Genomic DNA, 20,426 nt, shown 5'->3' with positions numbered 1-20,426 from the left:
AATTTTATTACAAATATAACTTTTAACACATCGTTGATTTGGTCAAACTTGCTTCGAAATGCCTCCACTGTTTTCCCATCTAAATAAAGCTAACATTACATGTAAAGTAGGTGCCTTCTTGAAGAATAGATAAATAATTATATATAAGTAACTAAAACTGCACTTATAACCATTGTTTTATCATTACTGTCCATGTTCTTTGTACGCTATATTATGTAATCATGGTCTCGAATCAATGTTGACTTGTGGGGTTACTCAATGTTGACTTCAAGTCACTGTGAATAAGAGTACAAGCTAGACCAAACATAAAAATTGTTAAGAAATTAAGAAAAAAATTGGAAACTCTATTAAGTGAAAATATCACCATGAAAATGAATCAGTGACTTCTAAATGCTGGATCAAAACCACAAGTTTTTCTCAGGTTCATACTTGTTAATCAGCTCAGGGTCCTTCAGTTTCTCCAGTGATAGAGTGAAACATTTAACATGCCCCATTACTGGTGTGAGATTCTTGTAATCCTTACATGAGTAATAGAGAATGTTAAATGTTTAACTGTGTCACTGGAAAAACTGAAGAACCGTGTGCTGAGGCCAAGTCCTCGACAAGGCATTGATAGAAAGTAAAAACAAATGACAACATTAGCATTTAATTCCCCTTAAATGTCAACTCTGCGATGCTGTAAACTCTATGTCCTTTGATATACATGCGTGATTATATCGATATACACATACATGCTTTATTCATAAACAACATCAGCCACCAGAATGAGACCTCAATTGTGAACACTGGAGATCAAAGTGCTTCCCAAAAGTACCCCATTTTTAGTAAAAGCACTAATGACTCTTAAACACCAGTGCAATAAACACATCAATCATAAAAGCTGTGGTTATTAATTCAGTTCATTGCAGTGGTTTATACTGCGTTGCTTTTGTAATATGTCAAACCTATAAGTAGAAACGCAGTCTATTTCTGTTCAGGTTTTTTTCCTGATTCATCACTCATTGCCATCACAAAACTTAAACAGTGTCCTGCATCCTGACACAAGTTTAAAACTGAATCGAAAGCACTTCCAAGGCCTCACTGACATAAACAAACTGCTCCTCTGATGATGGATTTTGTTGAAATGACACAGGGGGGAAAACATGACACGGAAGACGAAAAAGTTCAGAAAAAGAAACAGTCAGCAGAAAAAAAACAAACCAGAAAGAGATGGAGCTGAGAGGAGGTGTGTGGTGGTTTTTTTTTTAAGCTGATATAAAGAGCCATCAGTCTTGGGCACCAAATGTTCCCATCAAGTAAACATCAATAAATATGTATGAAGGGAGAGGGGGGATGAGGGGAGAGAGAAGCATTACTTAGAAATCAAGAAAGGAAAGAGAAAGGCGCAAAGCCAGGTTCTTTATTCACAGAGTATACTGGTTTAATGTCTAAACACTCTTCACAGATAATACAGATGGGTGACTACAATGGGTAGATAAAAAAACAACATAAAGGGTGTTAGTATGGTAACAGCTTCAATGCTGCTTGGCTTGGGTGTTCGACCACCTAAAAGAGAGCTAGAACCTCCTCAGTGATCATTATAACCACCTAAAAGAACTTCAGTTACTGCAATAATCTCCCAAAGGACCACCAGAACCTCATACAGGACTCCAAGATCCTCCTGAATGACCACAAGGACCACCTTAAGGAATCCTCAACGACTGCTAGAGCCTCCTGAAGGATAACTAGAAACCCCTACACTACCCCAAGTCCCCCCTCAGTGAACGCTAAAAAAAAACTAAACTACCACTAGAACCATCTGCAGGACTGCTAACCAAACATATCACCTAAAGGACATGCAGGACCTCTATAAGGGTCACTAGAACCACCTACAGAACCCCAAAAACCTCAGTGACCTCTATAACCACCTACAGGATGTATAAAACCTCCTTAGTGAAGTTTTGAACGCGCATCTATGGCTTGCCTATAGCTTAGATTCATGGGAACTGCGGGTATTGGTGATGTTTGCAAAATCATTTGTTGTAATGGCTTTTTAGAAAAACACTAAGGATGTCCTCGAAGGGAAAATACTAGGGCTGTACCTGAAGAATTTTGATGTGTCTTGCCAGTTTAGACTGATGTTTGGAGTACTTATTTGCCCTGCTCCTACAATTTTCCATTATCTTCTTCCTTATTTCCATTACAGTTAGGGTTGGACTTACATCCCTGATGTAAATCCAAGACTAGGTTTGTAGTATTTTGCAGCTCTCCATCCTGTCATCCTCTGGGGTTCTGTGTACAATGACGAAGCAGAATACAAAAATCTCTGACTGGGGCTACAGGAAGTGAGCTGGAAAAAGTGGGCAGAACTGTTTATATGGGCAGGGTGATGCTGTGTTGGGCATACTGGTCTACAGACACAGTGGGGCCTTGGAGCTGCAGGACTTAGGCCTATTTGGCTTGTTCAGCTGAATTTTATCTGCTCCTCTGTCCCATAAAACCTTCCTATTGACAGGCAGCTCCACATCGACCCTCCCTCCCCCCTCCATATCCAGCCTACATTTTTCTTCCCTATGAGTATTACTTTATTGAATAAGTGGCATCTGTTTTCCTGGCCCCGTCACCGTAAGGCGAGGTATTTCTCACTGACGCACAGCACTGATTTATACGCCGCTCTGACTCTCACCACAAAAAATAAAGCTAAGCAAAAAATTTCCAATACATCCTCTGCCCCCCCTCAACACACACACAAATACAAACACACACATCTCCTCTTCTTCCCTCCTTCCTCCATCCATGCTGTATATAATTAAGTTGGCAGATGTTACACACACTCAAACACTTTTACACTCTCTTCACTCTCATCCACAAACTCCCACTTTAAGTCACACACAAATGTGATGATGAGAAGGAATTTATTAGAACTAAATGTCTGGTTTGTCGGCTTGCTGAGAAAAACTGCAACAACAGGTATTTAAAACACTGTAGTCTGTGTCATTTTTGCTTCGCTACCCAAATAGAAAGGGTGGAAATATAAAATTTTATTCTCTTTTAAGCCATCAGAAGTTACAGGAAACAATCTTGTATCTTGCTGTATTGATTTTAAATACATTGAATCTCAGGACTGTAAAAGTGACTACCAATGTTGTATATACATATAATAATATTAATATCATATAATTCTATCACATTATATAATATTATTTATCCATAAGTCTTTCTTAAGAGTCAAAATCTTTTATTTAAGTTTGTGCAGCCAAAGAGGACAGGAAATATAGGAGAGCGAGAGGGGATGACTTGCAGCAAATGAACCACGGGTCAGATTTGAACCTGGGCGACTGGTGCGCATTCTCTGCTGGGTGGATCTTGATGTGATCAATACTTTGAAGCTAAAAAAATAAAATGTCCATTAAACTTTCCAAACAGGTTGTGCATCATAGTCTGAATGGTTTGTACCCAAATATTTGCACTATGGGGCCCAAAAGTAAATATGTTTCAAAGATATTGAGCTTTAGACTCGTTTTACAATATTTTGGCTACAATGCAGTTGCTTCAGCTGGGGCTAAAAAAGTTGTCACCTTAGGTCGTTTTTAGAAAGTTTGAGGGGTCAATCCCAAACTCTCACTGGAGCATCTTTTTACACCACTATTAGTTTAATCCATACAGTTTACGAGTCTAACGCTTACAAATTCTTTTCCATATTGAAATGCTTCTGGTGGGAACAGATCTTTTGTGACACTTGGTCAACATTCAAGTCGCATTAAGGAATTAGTGAACTTTGTAATAGTTTCTGCTGTTTATCCAGCATCAACATTCATATAGAGATTGCATTACCTTTTTAATAGATAATGTCTTACCTGTCAGGATTCTGCGGACAGACATGCATCTGCAGCAAGATCCTCTGAGTGAAGGTCTTGAAACACTGGCCACACTTCCACAGGTGCCAGTCGCTGAAATCACTGCTCAGCTGGCTCGTGGAGGTTGGGCTCGCCAGGATTCGCTGGTTCTTCGACCCCAACTGGCTGAAACTGGACTCTGACTGAACCCCGACCCCAACCTTGTCCAACAGCGAGAAATTCCTCGGGCAGGGGGAGTGGGGGAAGACCATGGAGCGCATGAGGGCGGTGGAAGGGGGGGATGAGGAGGAAGACGAGGAGGAGGGGGGTTTGCCGTTCTTGCTGAAGGACTGGAGGGACTCCTGCCTGGTCATGGCTTCCACCACCGTGGCTGGGACATTTACTTGAGACAAAAAACAAAAGACAGAAATAGTTGGGTTACGCAGTAGTTTCAAGAGAATGAGTTTTGAAAAATACTTTCTCAACGAAAGTGGGGAAAAACAAACCCACAGTGCACTGCTTATAGCTGAAATGCGGGGTTATGCCAAAGTTGGTGACTATTAAAACACATTTATTACTAGCCACTAGCATGCTAACTAAGATGGGATAGTTCGTTTTCAGGAAGGAACTCTTAAGATTTAACAGTTCACATCAACTGTGCACAAGTTCAATCAGACCACCCCAAGTGAAGCACACTGTACCCTTACATCTGTCCTGGACTTTACAGCAGCATAGTCAATTTATAAACTCAATAATATCTCACCGGAAACAAATCTAATATGTCAAAAAAATAAAATCAGTCAAGCTGAATGAAGAACACAGACATCAGTCAGTATCAGTCCTTCCTTTCCCCCTCCTCTTGCTCCTCTCTCTGCTGATGTGATTCATAGAGCCCGACCGATTTATTGTTTTGCAGTTATTATCTGCCGATATCAGCTACTTGCGGATATATCTGCATCGGCATTTATAACAGCCGATATCTGACTATTAAAAAAGAGAAACATAGAGTCGGATCCTTCGCTCATGTCATGAATGTTGCACGGTTTGCCCACCAGAGGGAGCGCTGCAGCTCCTCTGTTAACAACAGCTGACTGCAGAGCTCAGAGCCAGTGTTAGCTCTGACACTCACTGTTCCCAGTGAGTTGGTCTTTTGTCATGTCAGTTACATGACTTATATAATTATAAAAATAGCCCTCATCACTTTCCTCTTCGGAGACCAGACTCGCTAACCCTCCCGTTTTTCACTGCCCTCTCCAGGCTCAGCATGTGTTTAATGTTACGGTAACACAGTGTTGGAGGCTGCGCTGCTGACAGACGTGATTGTAGATTAATTTCCGAAACAGTTTGCCAGTTCTAGTGACCTCTCATTTCTCTCTAATTTATTACTTCTAAATATTTTCCAACATCGCCAACTGCAGATAACGCTGCCTGTTGCTAAATTAGCCACAAAGCTAATGCCGTGTTTATCAGTGGAGGAGGCTAATATTAAAGAGTGATTAAACTGTAGTGTCTCTAGTTACAGTCGGCGTGTCAGAAATGATTAAACCAGAGGGGACTTGTGAATAAACGTGAGCTGAACAAGTATCTAACACACAGTTGCAGGTCCTCGTTGTAGACAGTCATGTAGTATTAGATTAATTTAAGGGCAGCGTTTCCTCTGCGTCACTGTATCATAGAGTTTCTGTAGCATTGGATAGAATAGTCATTGTGGCAGATTATATGTAAGGTAATAACTACTGCATGACAAAAAAAATATATATATATATATCTTATTTGCCTGAGTAGGAGAGCCCTGTTTGTTTTTAGCAATGACATGAGAGATGATATATGGTATTATTATTATTTTTAGTAAATAATGCAGCAGCTTCACTTCTGTGGCCTGCTTGTGTTTGTTACTGCTATTACTGAGAGTCAGTATTTTCTTTGTTGAGATTAGTCTTTGTGTTAGCTATTTAGCTAAAGTAGGAGACACCCTTGAGTTAGTTTGTGTTTAACCGTGTGTCTGCGGAGTTGGGCTAGGTTTTAGAGTAAGTACTGACACCCACTCTACACGTAGGATTTTCCCTTGTTTAGTACATTAGGTTTAGGGGTGCTGCGCTCCCTGTGTTTTGTTTTGAGTTAGTAATCCCTGTTTTGGAGGGATCTCTTTTATCTTGAGTTTATGTTTTTCACAGCACCCACTTGCCCAACTTTAGTTTGTTAAAACCTTGTCAACTCTAGTATAAATAAATAACTTTTCCACCATACCAAGTACATCTGGTTTATGCGTACGTCCCCTTTCCCCTAGTGAGCTGGGATGTAACAATTGGCTTTTTACTTTAAAGGTTATTGAACGTAGTTACAGTAAAGAGCATAGTCCTCAACTTGAGTAATCTTGGAGTTTTCTTCAATTCACCTGGTTCATTTCACTGTCTCCACCACAGCCTCTCTGCTCTGCTGGCTGCTTCGTGTGTGTGGAGGAGCTCAGCCCCGACACAAAGAGCAGAGCAGATGCTGCAGCGTGATACTACACACTACAATCTTAAGCCCATTAAATTCTGGGTTCCGGTATGATATATTGGTTAGCAGTACTTTGGGCCAGAATGAGACACTCAGGTATCAGCAAGAAACTCGAGTAGAACCAACAGTGATCGTTCACAGTGAAAGGAGTCTGTTAGGTGGTTCAGCATCTGTGCAGGATGCCTCCCTGCCGATGTATTCTAGTCCAACTGGGAGGAGTCCACTGAGGCAGACCCACAACAAACTGGAGGGATTACATATCTGACTTGGCTTGGGAAAGTCTCAGGACCTCCAGGACAAGCTGGAGGACAGAGCTGAGGAGAAGGCCAGTTAGGCTAACTTGCTAGGCCTGCTGAACTCTTCAGAGCTACGGCACACTACCAAGAGTCAAGGAGTTGCTAAATGCAAAAAAAATACTTGACCTGCTGCCACTGCAACACAGATCTGGTCAAGTGACAAAAGTGGGTGGATCAACAAACCCATACTTAGTTCAAAGCAACTTTACAGGTGGCCTTCTATATGTCTAAGATGTATCTGTCGCCAGGACAAATTCTTGTTTGTGGGCTGTTCTTGATGAATAAAAGGAATTCTTTTTTTGCTGTTGGATAGAAACAGAAAACAAGCCATGTTGTCCTAACTGAGGCCAGATCCGCCTGGCTAGCCCAGGGCAAACTGCAGCTCCTGGTTCCAGTGAATGGAATTATGGGTACAGTTAGGCTGAGTCTGGTCATTAGTTACAGTGACATACTGCTCTCTCTGACCACAGAAATGTTTTCTCAAACTATGGATTGGCTATAGCTTAGTGCCCAAACTGGGCCTTCAGCCTGTTTCTGGAGGGTTATCACATGATGGCAGTCCTGGTGGGTTTTAATTTACTTGGACAAAACCACTACAACTTTTACTGTTACTATTGCTACTACTGCTACTACTACTCGTAATGGTGCTGCTACTCCTAATATCATTACTACCTATGTCCTTCTTTTTCTTCTACCACTACTACTACTACTGCTACTACTACTACTACTATACTACTGGTACTGTAACTAGTATGACCACAACAACTATGGCAAATGCTACTACTACTGATTCTACCAGTATTAAGAACATTAAAGTACTGTCTTGTGCTTATGTTAAAGTCAATCTGTATTTTATTTCAATTATTGTTGTATGTATTATTGTGCATTCGTCCTTTGTGTACTTTATTCTTAAAGTTTTCTTCCGGTGCTCATAACTGTATTTATTTTGTGAGGCACTTTGTTTCTGCTTTCATAAGTGCTTTGTAACAAAAAATCTCTACATAGAAGCAGGCAAGATAAATGTTTTAGACAGATAATATGAACAGATTTAGGATGCAGAAGTGTTGCTGGTGAATCAAACAGTCAAGTAAAATGTCATTAACAGGAAAAAACACATTATATAAAAGTGTGTAAATTAGATCTTGGGTGAACCAGCTGATGCCAGCTGTCCTCACTTGACCCAGAGTTCAGCTGTGTTCTGCTTTGTGGTCTAAGCAACTGACGGACCTGGACTCCATAACCCTTCATTATGTCTGAAATGACATTAAGAGGGCATGTCTTACTTTAACTCACTGTGGATGGTTTCACTTTTCATTCTGTAAAACTGGTTTGTTCAGAAAAACTTGGCATGTAGACTGGCAGGAAGTTGAATCGTCTCAATTACTCTCTCTGTCACAAGAGAGATCATTTATGTCCCATCCTCTACCAACAGTGAATGTTAGTTGAACCATAGCCATTCCCAATACCTAACAAGATGGGTTCTTTTGAAAGGCAATGACAAATCACTTAAATAGGAAGTACATCACAGTACCTCTGACCTCTTTCTCTTATGTTTAAGTACATACCATGCACAAATCCAAGAAGACCATGCTGTCTTTTTTCTTCCCTCTCTAACATTGCTGTGCTGCACCTCTGCAGTCGGTTCATCATAACCATTTTCCATCCGTCATCAGCTCACCTCTGCCATCAGGCCACCAGGCTTCATTGATCCTCTAATAACCTTATGAGGAGATAATTACACCATCTGTAAGTTGCCCGACGGCACTATCGATGCCCATGTTATGCGCCGCTCGCCAACACTTAATTCATTTTGCTACAAACATTGCATATACAAAAAATGCAAGTCAATATAGTTTGGGTTGCACATGAAATGCATCATCAAAATGGGAAAATTATGCAGAATCAGTTTGCAACACTGCAGAGTCTGTGCTTTCTTTCTTTATAAGGGGTGTGTTCTCATCCAGAGGGGGTGTGACATGAATACAAACTGACTACAGACTCTGATCCTTGACAGATCAGAGTACACAGTTTTAAAAGGAACTTCTCAAGCTTAAAGGAGGTCAGTGTTTGATACAGAAGAGAATTAGGGTGAAGTTATCACTATCTCTATCTCTGTATCAGTCCTCCTCTTTATCTATCACTTCCAGCCCCGTTTTAACACTTTTCATTCTCCTTCTCTTCTTCATTATGACGACCCCTCCCTGACATCCTACCTTTGAATTTCTGTTTATATCTTCTTGACTTTCAGGTGGCAGTATGCATAATTCATTCATCAACATGCAGAATAAAGTCTAACATCTCCACAGAAAACACATAATTGATCCACAAATCATTTTACGAATGTGGAACAGAGCCACACACCACCTTAAGTACATCTGTGCATCCAGACTTAAGATTGATTTCCTCAAAATAACAAGATTCTTTTAAAATGTCAACATAAATGGTATGATCTTGGAACACAATCACTTTGTTTAGTAACGTCATTTACGTGCTGACACAATTATCCTGTGTGCTGAATATGGTTTTAATCAAGGCTGACATAATTCTACTTCTTTTGTTATTATCAATATATCCCACGAAAAGACCAAAACCAACATGTTAGCATGTCTCTCAACAACTTTCGTACTTCTCTACCCTTGTTAGCAGATACATTCATTGCTGGTTTGGCTCGGCACAGGGGATCTGTTGAAAATAGGAAAATATTTAAAGTCTTTTATAATTATACTTGCTGTAAAGTAAGAATGCTTTCAAAAATAGACATGTTGATAGATTATATTCATCAATTAACAAAATGCAAAGTGAGTGAACAGAAGAAAAATCTAACCCAAATCAGCATTTGGTGTGACCACCCGTTGCCTTGAAAACAGCATAAATTCACTGCACAAAGTTCTTGAAGAAACTCTGCAGGTAGGTTGGCCCAAACATCTTGGAGAACTCCCCACAGTCCTTCTGTGGATTTAGGCAGCCTCAATTGCTTCTCTCTCTTCATGTAATCCCAGACAGACTCGATGATGTTGAGATCAGAGCTCTGTGGGGGCAGTGCCATCACTTCCAGGACTCATTGTTCTTCTTTAAACTGAAGATAGTTCTTAATGACTTTCGCTGTATGTTCGGGGTGGTTGTCCTGCTGCAGAATAAATTTGGAGCCAATCTGATGCCTCCCTGATGGTATTGCATGATGATCTGCCTGTACTTCTCAGCATCGAGGAGACCATTCATTCTGACCAAATGTCACTCCGTTTGCGAACCTCCTCCATGCTTCACTGTCGCCTGCAGACAGTCATTCTCCAGCTCTTCAGCAAACAAACTTCCTTCTGCTACAGCCAAATACAAACAATTTTGACATTCTGCCAATTCCAGTGTTATCCTGCATAGCTAAGTCGCGTGGCCTTGTTTCCATGTCGGAGGTATGGCTATTTGGCCCCAAGTCTTCCATTAAGGCCACTTGTGACCAGACTTCTCCAGACAGTAGATGGGTTCCACTGTTGTCGGCATTTCTGACCTGGTAGCTGATGAGCTGATGAAAGTAAGCATGACGTGTCTTTCATCTGCTGCAGTAAGTTTCTTTGGCTGACTACTGTGGCTACAGCCCTCAACATTGCCCATTTCTTTGTGCTTCTTGTAAAGAGCTTGGACAGCACATCTGGAAACCCCTGTCTGCCTTGAAATTTCTGCTTGGGAGAGACCTTGCTGATGCTGTCTAACTTGTGTCTCGTTGCTCGGTCTTGTGGTGTGGTATGACTTTTGACAGTAAACTGTCTTCAGAAGCCTCACCGTGGCTGTTCCTCAATCAGTTGTATTTCAGTTTCAGTTTCAGTTAATGATTGTGTTTCAACCTACATATTGAATATATGATCATTAGCACCTGTTTGGTATAATTGTTTAATCATACACCTGACAATATGCCTACAAAATCCCTGACTTTGTGCAAGTGTACCTATAAGAATTGATGCTGTTTTGAAGACACAGGGTGGTCACACCAAATATTGATTTGATTTTAGATTTTTCTTTAGTTCACTCACTTTGTATTATGTAAATAGACTCTTGCACAATACTGTAAATGTTAAGTATAACTGTAAAGGATATGACTGTAAATATTATGTTATTAGAACCCATGCCACAATGGATCTACCTACTAACAAGTATTGTGAGTGTATCAAACCTGACTCAATCTCTATATTTAACATTTATACCTGTATTGTTATACTGAGGTCAATATAACTAAAGGGGGAAAGTTCGACTCCCCTGTTTGTGTCTTTGTTTCCTCTTAAGTGTCTCTGTCGTCCTCTCTTTACTAGTATGAAGTATTGTTGAGATTATGTTTGTTAGTAATCAATAATGATAAGTAACCAGAGATAATAAAGTCTTATGAAATCAATAGAGGCAATTATAAAAATGGTAATAATAATATGTCAAAGAGATGTAGATATGAAATACAGAGGAGTTTACTGCAGAGGTAGACAAAATAGATAACATCTTCCTCACTCTTCCTTTCTTCTGTCCTTCCATCACACATCCTTTTTCTCTCTCCTTCCCGAACTCTTCATCCCTCTCTTTCTATTTCCTTAAACCTCTCCTCTCCTTTACATGTACTTCAAACTTATTGAGCCTGCTCTAGACTCTTTTTTCTCCTCCTCCAAATCTACTTTTCCTCTTCCCTCTTTTCTCCTCTCCTTTCCTTCACTTCTCCTGTCTTGTTCCCTCTTTTCTTTTCTTCTCTCCTGCCCTCCCTTCTCGCTCACTCAAAGTGTTCTCGCATCCTTTTGTTCTCTTCCTCTGCTTCTCGTCTTATCTTATGTTCCCGTGAAAGCACAACTCATCTCCACATTACTACTGCTGCTACATGTTGGAGAACAAGTAGTTAGGAGAAAGGAGAGAAAAAATGTGTTATGGTGAAGATAAAAGAAAAAGAAGAGAAGAAGAGGAGTCCCCCTGAAGTCATTTTTCCTTTTCTGTCGGTGAACATGTTGATGTTGTTAGGCGGCGGCCGGGCTGCGGAGCGTCAAGCCGACAGGCTGTGATTGGTTGGAACGTGGATGAGTAAACAACCACAGGGTGTGTGCTTTGATAGTGTGTTGAGGGTCTGTGTGTTTTCTTTGTTGTCTAGCGGTGTGTGGTTTGGCTCTAACGTGTTCTCTGTTCATCTTTAAAGTCTGTGTGTGTGTGCGCGCGGGTGTGTTTAATGCTATGTTTGTTTCTAATGGTGTTTGGTGGTGATTTTTTTGCTAACTTAATAAAGTTATGCTTAAATTCAATGAAGTATCTGTTTATTCTTCTATATCTTCTCTTAATTTTCTTAATTCATCCTTGAATTAACTTCCTTAGTTTCCTTAGTTTAACAGAACAAATGAAACAGAAGCATTTTCTCTTCCTCCCTGTTATCATCTGGTGTACTAGAGTTTCTTCTATGCATTGCTTTTTGTAAAATTTATTGCTGCATTATGTGAATTGTTCTTAATTAAGACTATTTGTTTCTGTTTTTAAAAAATGATCTTGACTATAGCTTGAACATGAAGGCTTCATTCACATGATTTCTGTTTTTTTTTTTTTTTTAAATAATTAATGTTTCTTAAAACCAGACTCTGGTCTGCAACTAAATTTTACAGTTTGGATATAATATAACAATAATAACAACAATCTTTATTTATAGAGCACTTTTCAAAAACAAGTTACAAAGTGCTTTAACAAGTGCAAAGACAAGAAAACACTTAAGAGACTAAAATACATGTTAAAATTAAATATAAAATAGAACAAAATAAAATCAACTAAAATCAGGAAAGGCGTTTATAAAAGTACGTTTTAAGAAGGGACTTAAAAGAGTTCACTGACTCAGCCGACCTGATTAGATCACTAGAATATCAGTGGTCCAGTGGTCAGAGCTAAGAACAGAGTTCAACATTAAATGTTGCAGTTGTTCAGATAGAGTACGGTCATCCCTGACTTTTTTGTCCCAAAGTTACCTTTGCATTTTACTTGGTGGTTTAAGGTTTGATTTTGACTTCGTGAGCAGGATGTTAATCATCTGTGCTGCTCAAAACAATTGCCTGGTGCATTATAATTTTTACTGGGGCTGAATAATTTTAACAAACCAGTTTCTCCATTTTCTCCATTCTCTTTTGGCTTCCGATTTATGATTGTGTGGTTGCTTGTTCAAATCTCTGAATTTACGAGGATTACAAACTGTCTGTTTCTGCTCTCTGAGTGCTGTTTGGCAGGACACTGAACCCCAGACTGGTCCAATGGAACTACATGGAGACCAACAGCACATGATTTACCCTGAAATGCAACCTAATATATTGTACGTCCCGTATTTTAAATTTAAATATATGTCACTCCACTGCAGGATTGTTTAATACATTGAAAACATAAACCCATTGTGTGAAACTAGAAACAAAGTACTAAAACAATTATTTTCATGCATCAGGTTTGGGATTTGCTAGATTCATTGACAGACACACGTTGTGGTTCTGACAGCTTACATTTCCTTCACTGACAGATTGGCACATTGCAGCACCAAATACAGACGATAAAGAGAGAGCTACAGGAAACCGCGGCTGTACTGTCCGGTTCCCAGTCTGAATGTGCTCAGTTGACGCTCTCTGCACTAATAAAAGGTCAAAACTCTAAATGTCTGTTTCACAGACGACATAAAGTCACAGTCCTGCTGTTTCCAGTGCAGAGTTTTGACGTCACGCTCCTTCTTTGTGGGCACAATCAGCAGATAACAATTCCATGGAAAACCCAAATGCAGTTAGTAGCAAAATGTCTTTAATTTAGAGCAGAGCTGCTGTCTTTCTGTAATCTAATTTCACTTTATTTGGATGTGAACAAACTTTTTTCACTGCCGGGTGAAACAAAAAATCTTCCAGTCTGTGTTTGCCCTCTGCCAGAGTGTGTGTTGGTACACAATGTATCTGTGTGTGCGAATGTGTGCTCTGTACTTTTGAAGATCAAATATCTTCACATGGATGAAGACAGTTTAAATAATCTAAAACTGAAAACAGTTTGGTTTTTATTTCATTTAGTGTTTGTCAGTTGAAGCATACGACTTATGTTAGCCATTATTTTAGCATATGTATTACCACATTAAAGAGGGTTTCATCTATTTCAATCTACACTCAGTTGCCAGATAGTAGATATACCTAGCTAAAACTAATGCAATCTAATACAGCAGTCTTGTAATAAATCATCCCTTCATGAAGATTATAATGTTCAGTTTTTTATTTTAACTGTTGTAATAAGGGATTCAACTTCATTCATCATTTTGGAGAATGTGGTTTGTGGTGCTGTTGAACTGTACTGTGTTAAACTCACAGGTGTTCCTATTAATTAGTCCACACGATTTTTATAAATGAGGGTAGGGTTAAATAACATCTCTGTAGAATGCAGTACAGTTCATTACGTAGGGGATTCTAACATTTCTGACTTTGGATCTATTAAATGAAATTAAATGTGCACAGCTACACAGAAAGCCTCCACATATTAGCTTTAATCTGCAGACCATGTAATATAAAACACTGATAATAACCGGCTGTCACAGAAAACTCTATTGTCTTACCAAAGACAATTGGTACAGCTGAGGAGACGCGAATTAAGTGATTACTTTAACAGACGTAAACTAAAGGGCTTAACAAGTGGAGATGTTGTCCTGCTAGTGGCACTAGATGAAAAGTCAGGAGATCACCATTATGATTCATCCTCTGAGGACCATGAACGTCTGCACTAGATTCAGGCTAACATGTTGTGCCAGTCAACAGGCATGACGATCACTTCAGCCACACGGCTAATGCAGTGAAATTAGAGAAAAAGGTTTTGTAAGTAATGTACTGTCGAACCAAGTCTTATAAACACAGTAATACAAATGTGAGTGTGTGTGTGTGTGTGTGCAGAGGCTGCCACAGTCCTGTCATGATGAACGATGTCATGTAAAAGAGTCGTTCCATCTGTAAAACAAACCAGCTTGTGGCCAAACGTCTCTAATTTGCAATCAGCACGATCTCATTAAACTGCGACTCTGTGAAAGATGAGCTCCTAATTCAATTCGTTTCAATTTAGATCCCACAGATTAAAACTCCCTCTTCATGTTTTGTGTTTTGTTTTTTTTTTTGCTCCACAGAAAAACTGTTCGAATGGAAAAGATACAAACAGGCTGACTGAGCAGACAACTGGAGATGTAAACAAAAATAAATTAGTGACAGAGAAACAGAGAGGACAGAAGAGAGACCGAGGGAGGAAAAAGGAAAGAGGACACAAAGTGAGGTGGAGGAGGAAAGAAAGAGAAGAAGAAAGAAGAAAAGACGCTGTGATTAACAGAGACAAACAAGAACAACAGAAACTTCACACACTATATTCCATGTTTGGTAATGACAACTGTGTTTTGAGGACATGAATGTCACATCCCAGTACCATCCCAAAAACATTCAACCAGCTGAAATCACAAAACTGTTAAAGCGTACTTTTACCAAAGAACCAAATATGAGTCATGCTTACCGGTGGAGGAGGGGCTTTGTAACCGCAGACTGTTTTACAAACAAATATAAAGACATTTAAGTATTCTGTACTATATACTACTGAATGTTATGCCTTATGCATGTTTTACAGGTTATAAAGCATTTAGCTGCAAATTCTGGCAAAAAGTAAAAAAGAATAACATTAAATGTTTATGTTGAAATTAAGACCACATATTTTTAGAGCTCTTAAGACCTCATGGGCGTAAAATCTAATTAAGACACAAAATATATTTTAAGGACCTCCTGCCACAGTATTTTCTTTACTAAAACAAGACAGAAAACTAGAAGAAACACCCAAAAAAGTACAAAAGACATAAACCGAAATTCAGCAAGTTAAGGAAAAACTCGTCTTATCATTCTTGCTTCATGACAGAGAAGAGGTGCAGCGGGCCGACACAAGGCCACAGAGTGCCCACATTTGAACAAATAAAATACTTCTTCCAGTCTTGTTTTGACTGGATCCGTTGGTCAGACAAATAAATCAGACAGCAGCAAAAAAAAAAAAAATAATAAAAAAATTTAAAAAACCTGTGTTCAGTGTTGTTTTTGTGGCGGGCCAAAAGCTTTCCTCTAGTCTAAGAGTTTAAACTCTGTTGGTAAGAAAGTAAGAGCTACTTCCAAAGAAAACTCAGTTTTTTCCTGCAGACAGACTGAACGCGGAGCCGAGGGGTTTGGCTTATGTTTGGATGTTTGGAGCATTAAGCTGAGCTTTGTTATCTTGATGATCCTGATCGTGAGGCAGCTAAGGGAACCTGAACCCGTCACCTTCTAGTTAGAGGATGGCCTTTCTGACACTTTGGGCACTTTTTCCTAACTAGTCAGCAAGTGTAAATGTTTAAATTTCTTCACTTCAGCCAGACGTACCATACAGCAGTTCTGGGTATCAAACTTGTGGCCTGATAAAGTTTTAGAACGGAGACAACGTAATGTTGCAACAGTAAACGTCTAGCTGTTGTTTCAGTGAGTCCCAACAATCAAGGATTATTTTTCTATAAGACAAAAGAAAATAATAAAGACAAGTAAGTAGAAAAGACAGAAAGGTCAGGAGTGTTCTCACAGTTTTCGTCCTGAGCGATGCACTGCAGCGGGATGCCAAAGAAGGAAGTGTAGGAGTCATTGTACCAAACCAGCAGCTCTGTTCCTCTGGGGATATCCATACACGCTCTGTAGAAGATGCAGGACCTGAAATAAAACACATACACATTTCATTTGAAAAGTGCCACACAAATAAGTTAGTATTTGTATTATAGTTATTCTGTTATGGATATGATGGAAAATCAAAGCGTAGCATGAACTCAAAGAATTCAAGAAATTAAATTTTTTTTTTAAAAGAGCAGCTAAACAAACAAAAAAAGTGCAATGTACAGGAGTCACTCTTATTCTTTGTCTATGTAGTGCAACGTTTTGTTGTATTTGTGTGTTGGTTGCGTGTGAGGTGTCAGTGACTCTGTCCAGATCAGATTTTGGAAATGCCTTACATGTGATAACAGCTTGATTTCACATCTGACCAAACCCAAATGATTTATGGGAAATATCTGGTGTATTTCACCCACTTCAGACAAACTAATGACCACGATGTTGTTTAAACACGCAGCCACTGAGTTGATGGTTCCTGGGCCACACCAGCGCTAAAACAACACCTCGTCCACCCAAAAACATCATTCTCTTAACATGAGCAAACTCCATGTTCAAAACCACATTTTCATAGCCCAAACTATTTTAAAACTATTTCCCACACGTTTTTTTCTTCCACCAGGGAGAGGGGCAGAGTGTCAGACAGGATCAGTGAGAGGTCATAGGTTCAACTCCCACACGACTCACATGCTCTCCTGCCAAAGTGCCTTCGAGCCAGAAAACTAATTACTCTTTGCAAACAGCTTGAGAAAAACACTTGAAGTGAAAAGAAATGATTTGATCTAAACCATAACTGCTTTTAATGGCCAAATAATTCAAAGCACATTGAGATTCCTCATATGAGAAACATTCAACTAATGAAGTTTGACTTGATTTCACTAAAAAGCCTCTTGATGCATTTAAAAGCCCCATTTAACCATCACACTGTTAAAATATGCCGCAGACCTGACTACAACATCAAATCCAAACCTGCTCAGTCAAGAAATGCACCAACACAAACAACCATACTGATGGTTTTTAACATTTTAGCCCATTACCTAAAAACCATGTTGATTATACATTACTGCTGGGCATTTTCTAAATCAGCCAATTATTTGTAGATTGATTTCCTTCCTTCAAGGCAGACACTGGTACCATTTGATTTCTATGAAAGACTTTCTGCAGCTAGATAATCCATCACAGTCACAATTTAGACTAATTTATTTTTCTGTTAAAGTGACTCTCAAGGGAAGGGAAGGAGAATAAACATTGAGAAAGAGAATTTGAGGAGGATAAATAACTAAAGGAGAAAAAGACAAATAGACAGAAGTATTAAAGAAGACAAAAACACAAGCCAAAGAGGGAGGAGGAGAAAGAGGAGGAGACATGTGTGACATGATGCTTATATAATAAAGTGAAGACACACCAAGCGAAAATACCAAGAGGGAGGAAATGAAAGACTGAAAAGAAATAAAGACTGAAAGTGAAAGACAAAAGTAGAGAAATGCAGCTAGACTGAGGGGAAGAGGGATGCTATATATGCCCATCTGGAGGAGAATATTCAACAGCAGTCACCTAAAGGTGGTAGAAAAACAGAAACAGCTCTCAGTCCATTAGAGTCCCGGTCTCATAAAGCTTGTTTTTTGTTGAGGATGTTGGAGGGTGCTGAGTCATTGTAATTTTACTATGTATGGTGGTGAAAAAATACCACCAACCACGTCTCAGGGCTCAACAGTAACAGTTGCCAGGTTGCCTTAGGCAACCATTTAGAAAAATTGGCATAAAAATTGGCCATCAGTGGCAACCACTTTTTAATTTAATTTTTGCTGCATTGGTGATATTTAAATATTTGTGTTACAGTCTGATCCGGAACTAGACAACACTGCATGTGTGGAGACAATGGCAAAGCAAATTAAGTTGTTTGACTGCGGGGTGAAAAGCTCCACTAATTGGTCAACATCACAAATGATCGCAAACTGACACAGAACCAGATGAACCTAAACGAAAAACTAAAACGACATTTGTGAAGTCTCGGGATGTGGTTTGCTCACATTCTGATGCTATATGAGACAGACTGGAGGTTATCTCTGAAAGCAGATGTGATGGACAAGCTGATGTTGGTGTCACTTGAGGGACTCACAATCCAAGACTTCAATGCTGAAAGGCCAATGGATCTGTGATGGGAATCAGCACAAACGTCCAGAAAACCAAAATTTGAAAGGGAGAGAACGGACGAAAGCAAAACTCGATGGATTCATTTTTTAAGAGACCTGTGAAGAACATGAGAACAGCTGCACTACTGGCATTTTGTAAACCTGGAATTGGGGGTGTACATGTTAACTGATAATACTTTTTCAAACTCTGTGAAGTATCAGCGCAAACTACAAAGAATTTTGTTCACTTACTGTAATCATGTTTGTTTTACGGACTGACAGTTTGGCTTGTGTGTGTGTGTGTGTTGGTGTTGATGTTGATATTGACCAACTGTTCTTGTTTTGTTTTAGTAATTTCTTTATACATTTTACATTTCTTGTATTAAGCTGTATGTACTATTTTAATCCTTTTATTCTTTTAGGTGTGACATATTACAATCTGTCCAGGGACAGCACATTATACATTTATTCATGTGTCCTTAGTGTGCACTGTCCCTGTTAAATAAGCCTAAAATAAATAAAAATAAATAAATGAAATAAATTTCAGTTTTTGCTACCAATAGGTGATGCCTGACTCACTTTTACAAATTAGTCTTGAGCCCTGAGTCTATTACTGTCAGTAGTCACATAATTTGCATCTCCGACAAAAGGAGGGCAACCAGACCTTTTTAAAAAAGACGATAACCATTAAAACCCAAAAGAAGAGAGAACAATCATGAAAACATGAACGGTGCTGACACTGCATTCAGACATCACATTCACAGTAATTCCCACTTCCCTGTGCTATAACAACAAATCTACTCGTGTTTGAGTGGTTTTTAGGTGTATTCTGTATTACCCGTTTCCAACAAAGTTGCAGTGCATACAATCCAAGTCAAACATGGTGTGAAGTAACTCATTATCACCGATAAAAGTAGTATTTAGTATTAAAGTTTGATGAAAATCTTTACCATACTGTTTATGCAGTGATATTTTTGGCATTTTGGCAAATTGTGCATTTTCTATGGTAATAAGAGCGAGTGAACATACTGATAAAGATCAGAAATGTTTGAGGAGAGCAGCTGGTTTCAGCCAGAAAGGTTGACCAGAGCTTGAAAATGTATGTTTGAGTGTGTATGTGTGTGTGTTTTATTAATTCTTTCCATGGGGGGGGGGGGTTGGGTGTTGCTGGACCCATGTGAAAACACAGCCAGGAGGGAACAGGCTGTAAATCAAACATACCCAATGACCTCCCAGGATAAAAAGAGAGAGAGGTCCACAAACATGCAGCGGCTTGTATGTATTTAAAACAAATGTATGGGTTTAATACATACACGCTGCTACATTCAGGCGGGGCTGTGTTATAAATCAAACACATCCAACGGGCTCTCAGGTATGAAAAATAAAGACCCCTGCTGCCTTACAGCAGACTTTAAAATCGTTCGTCTGGCAGATCAGTGGGACGCAGTATTGTCAGCTCTCTGATCTTTCTTCTGTTTTCATACAAAGCAAAAATATCTTTATAAACAGCTTTTAAATAATAACATATGCCCGAACAGTGTGAAGTAATAAATCAAACAACCCAAATACCTTACAAGGTGTACTAATGTGTCTACATGAGTAAAAATATTGAAAAAGTGTCACAAAGCCAGTCCATAACTTCACTGTGGTCTGGCCCAAATCAGCGCCCATTTTCACGTGGAGTCTTTGACCATCAACAGGGAGGTGAACTAACGTCATAACTTTGCTAAATTAAATCAGCTGTTGGTCATTAACATTCACATGTGTACACTTGGGGCGGCTGTGGCTCAGGAGGTAGAGCGGGTTGGCCGTTAATCCTAGTTGCGTGTCGAAGTGTCCTTGGGCAAGATACTGAACCCCAAATTGCCCCTGGCGGCTATTCCGCCAGTGTATGAGTGAGTGTGAATGTTAGTTTCTGTTTGAGCACTTAGGCTCAGTGTATGAATGTGTGTGACTGGTGAATGCAGATGTAGTGTAAAAGCGCTTTGAGTGGTCGAAAAGACTAGAAAGGCGCTATACAAGTACGGAGCATTTACATTT

General features: G+C 39.4%; 1 protein-coding gene across 3 annotated transcripts in view; it reads right to left on the bottom strand.

Moving 5' to 3' along the window:
• Window positions 1–20,426, bottom strand: part of prdm6 (PR domain containing 6) — a 48,020-nt gene that overhangs the window by 22,047 nt on the left and 5,547 nt on the right. For 2 of the 3 annotated variants that reach the window (XM_046036055.1, XM_046036056.1), the window contains exons 2-3: window positions 16,178–16,302; window positions 3,837–4,218 (exon numbers count right to left, since the gene is read on the bottom strand). In XM_046036055.1, coding sequence (XP_045892011.1) covers window positions 3,837–4,218; window positions 16,178–16,277 — 482 coding nt within the window. In that variant the 5' untranslated portion in view covers window positions 16,278–16,302. Of the gene's footprint in view, window positions 1–3,215; window positions 3,369–3,836; window positions 4,219–16,177; window positions 16,303–20,426 lie in introns of those variants that run through there. The other variant, XM_046036058.1, reaches the window with a different exon arrangement.

The sequence above is a fragment of the Micropterus dolomieu genome, linkage group LG21 (genome assembly GCF_021292245.1).
Source record: "Micropterus dolomieu isolate WLL.071019.BEF.003 ecotype Adirondacks linkage group LG21, ASM2129224v1, whole genome shotgun sequence".
Lineage (NCBI taxonomy): Eukaryota > Metazoa > Chordata > Actinopteri > Centrarchiformes > Centrarchidae > Micropterus > Micropterus dolomieu.
This window is presented reverse-complemented; position numbering and strand designations above follow the sequence as displayed.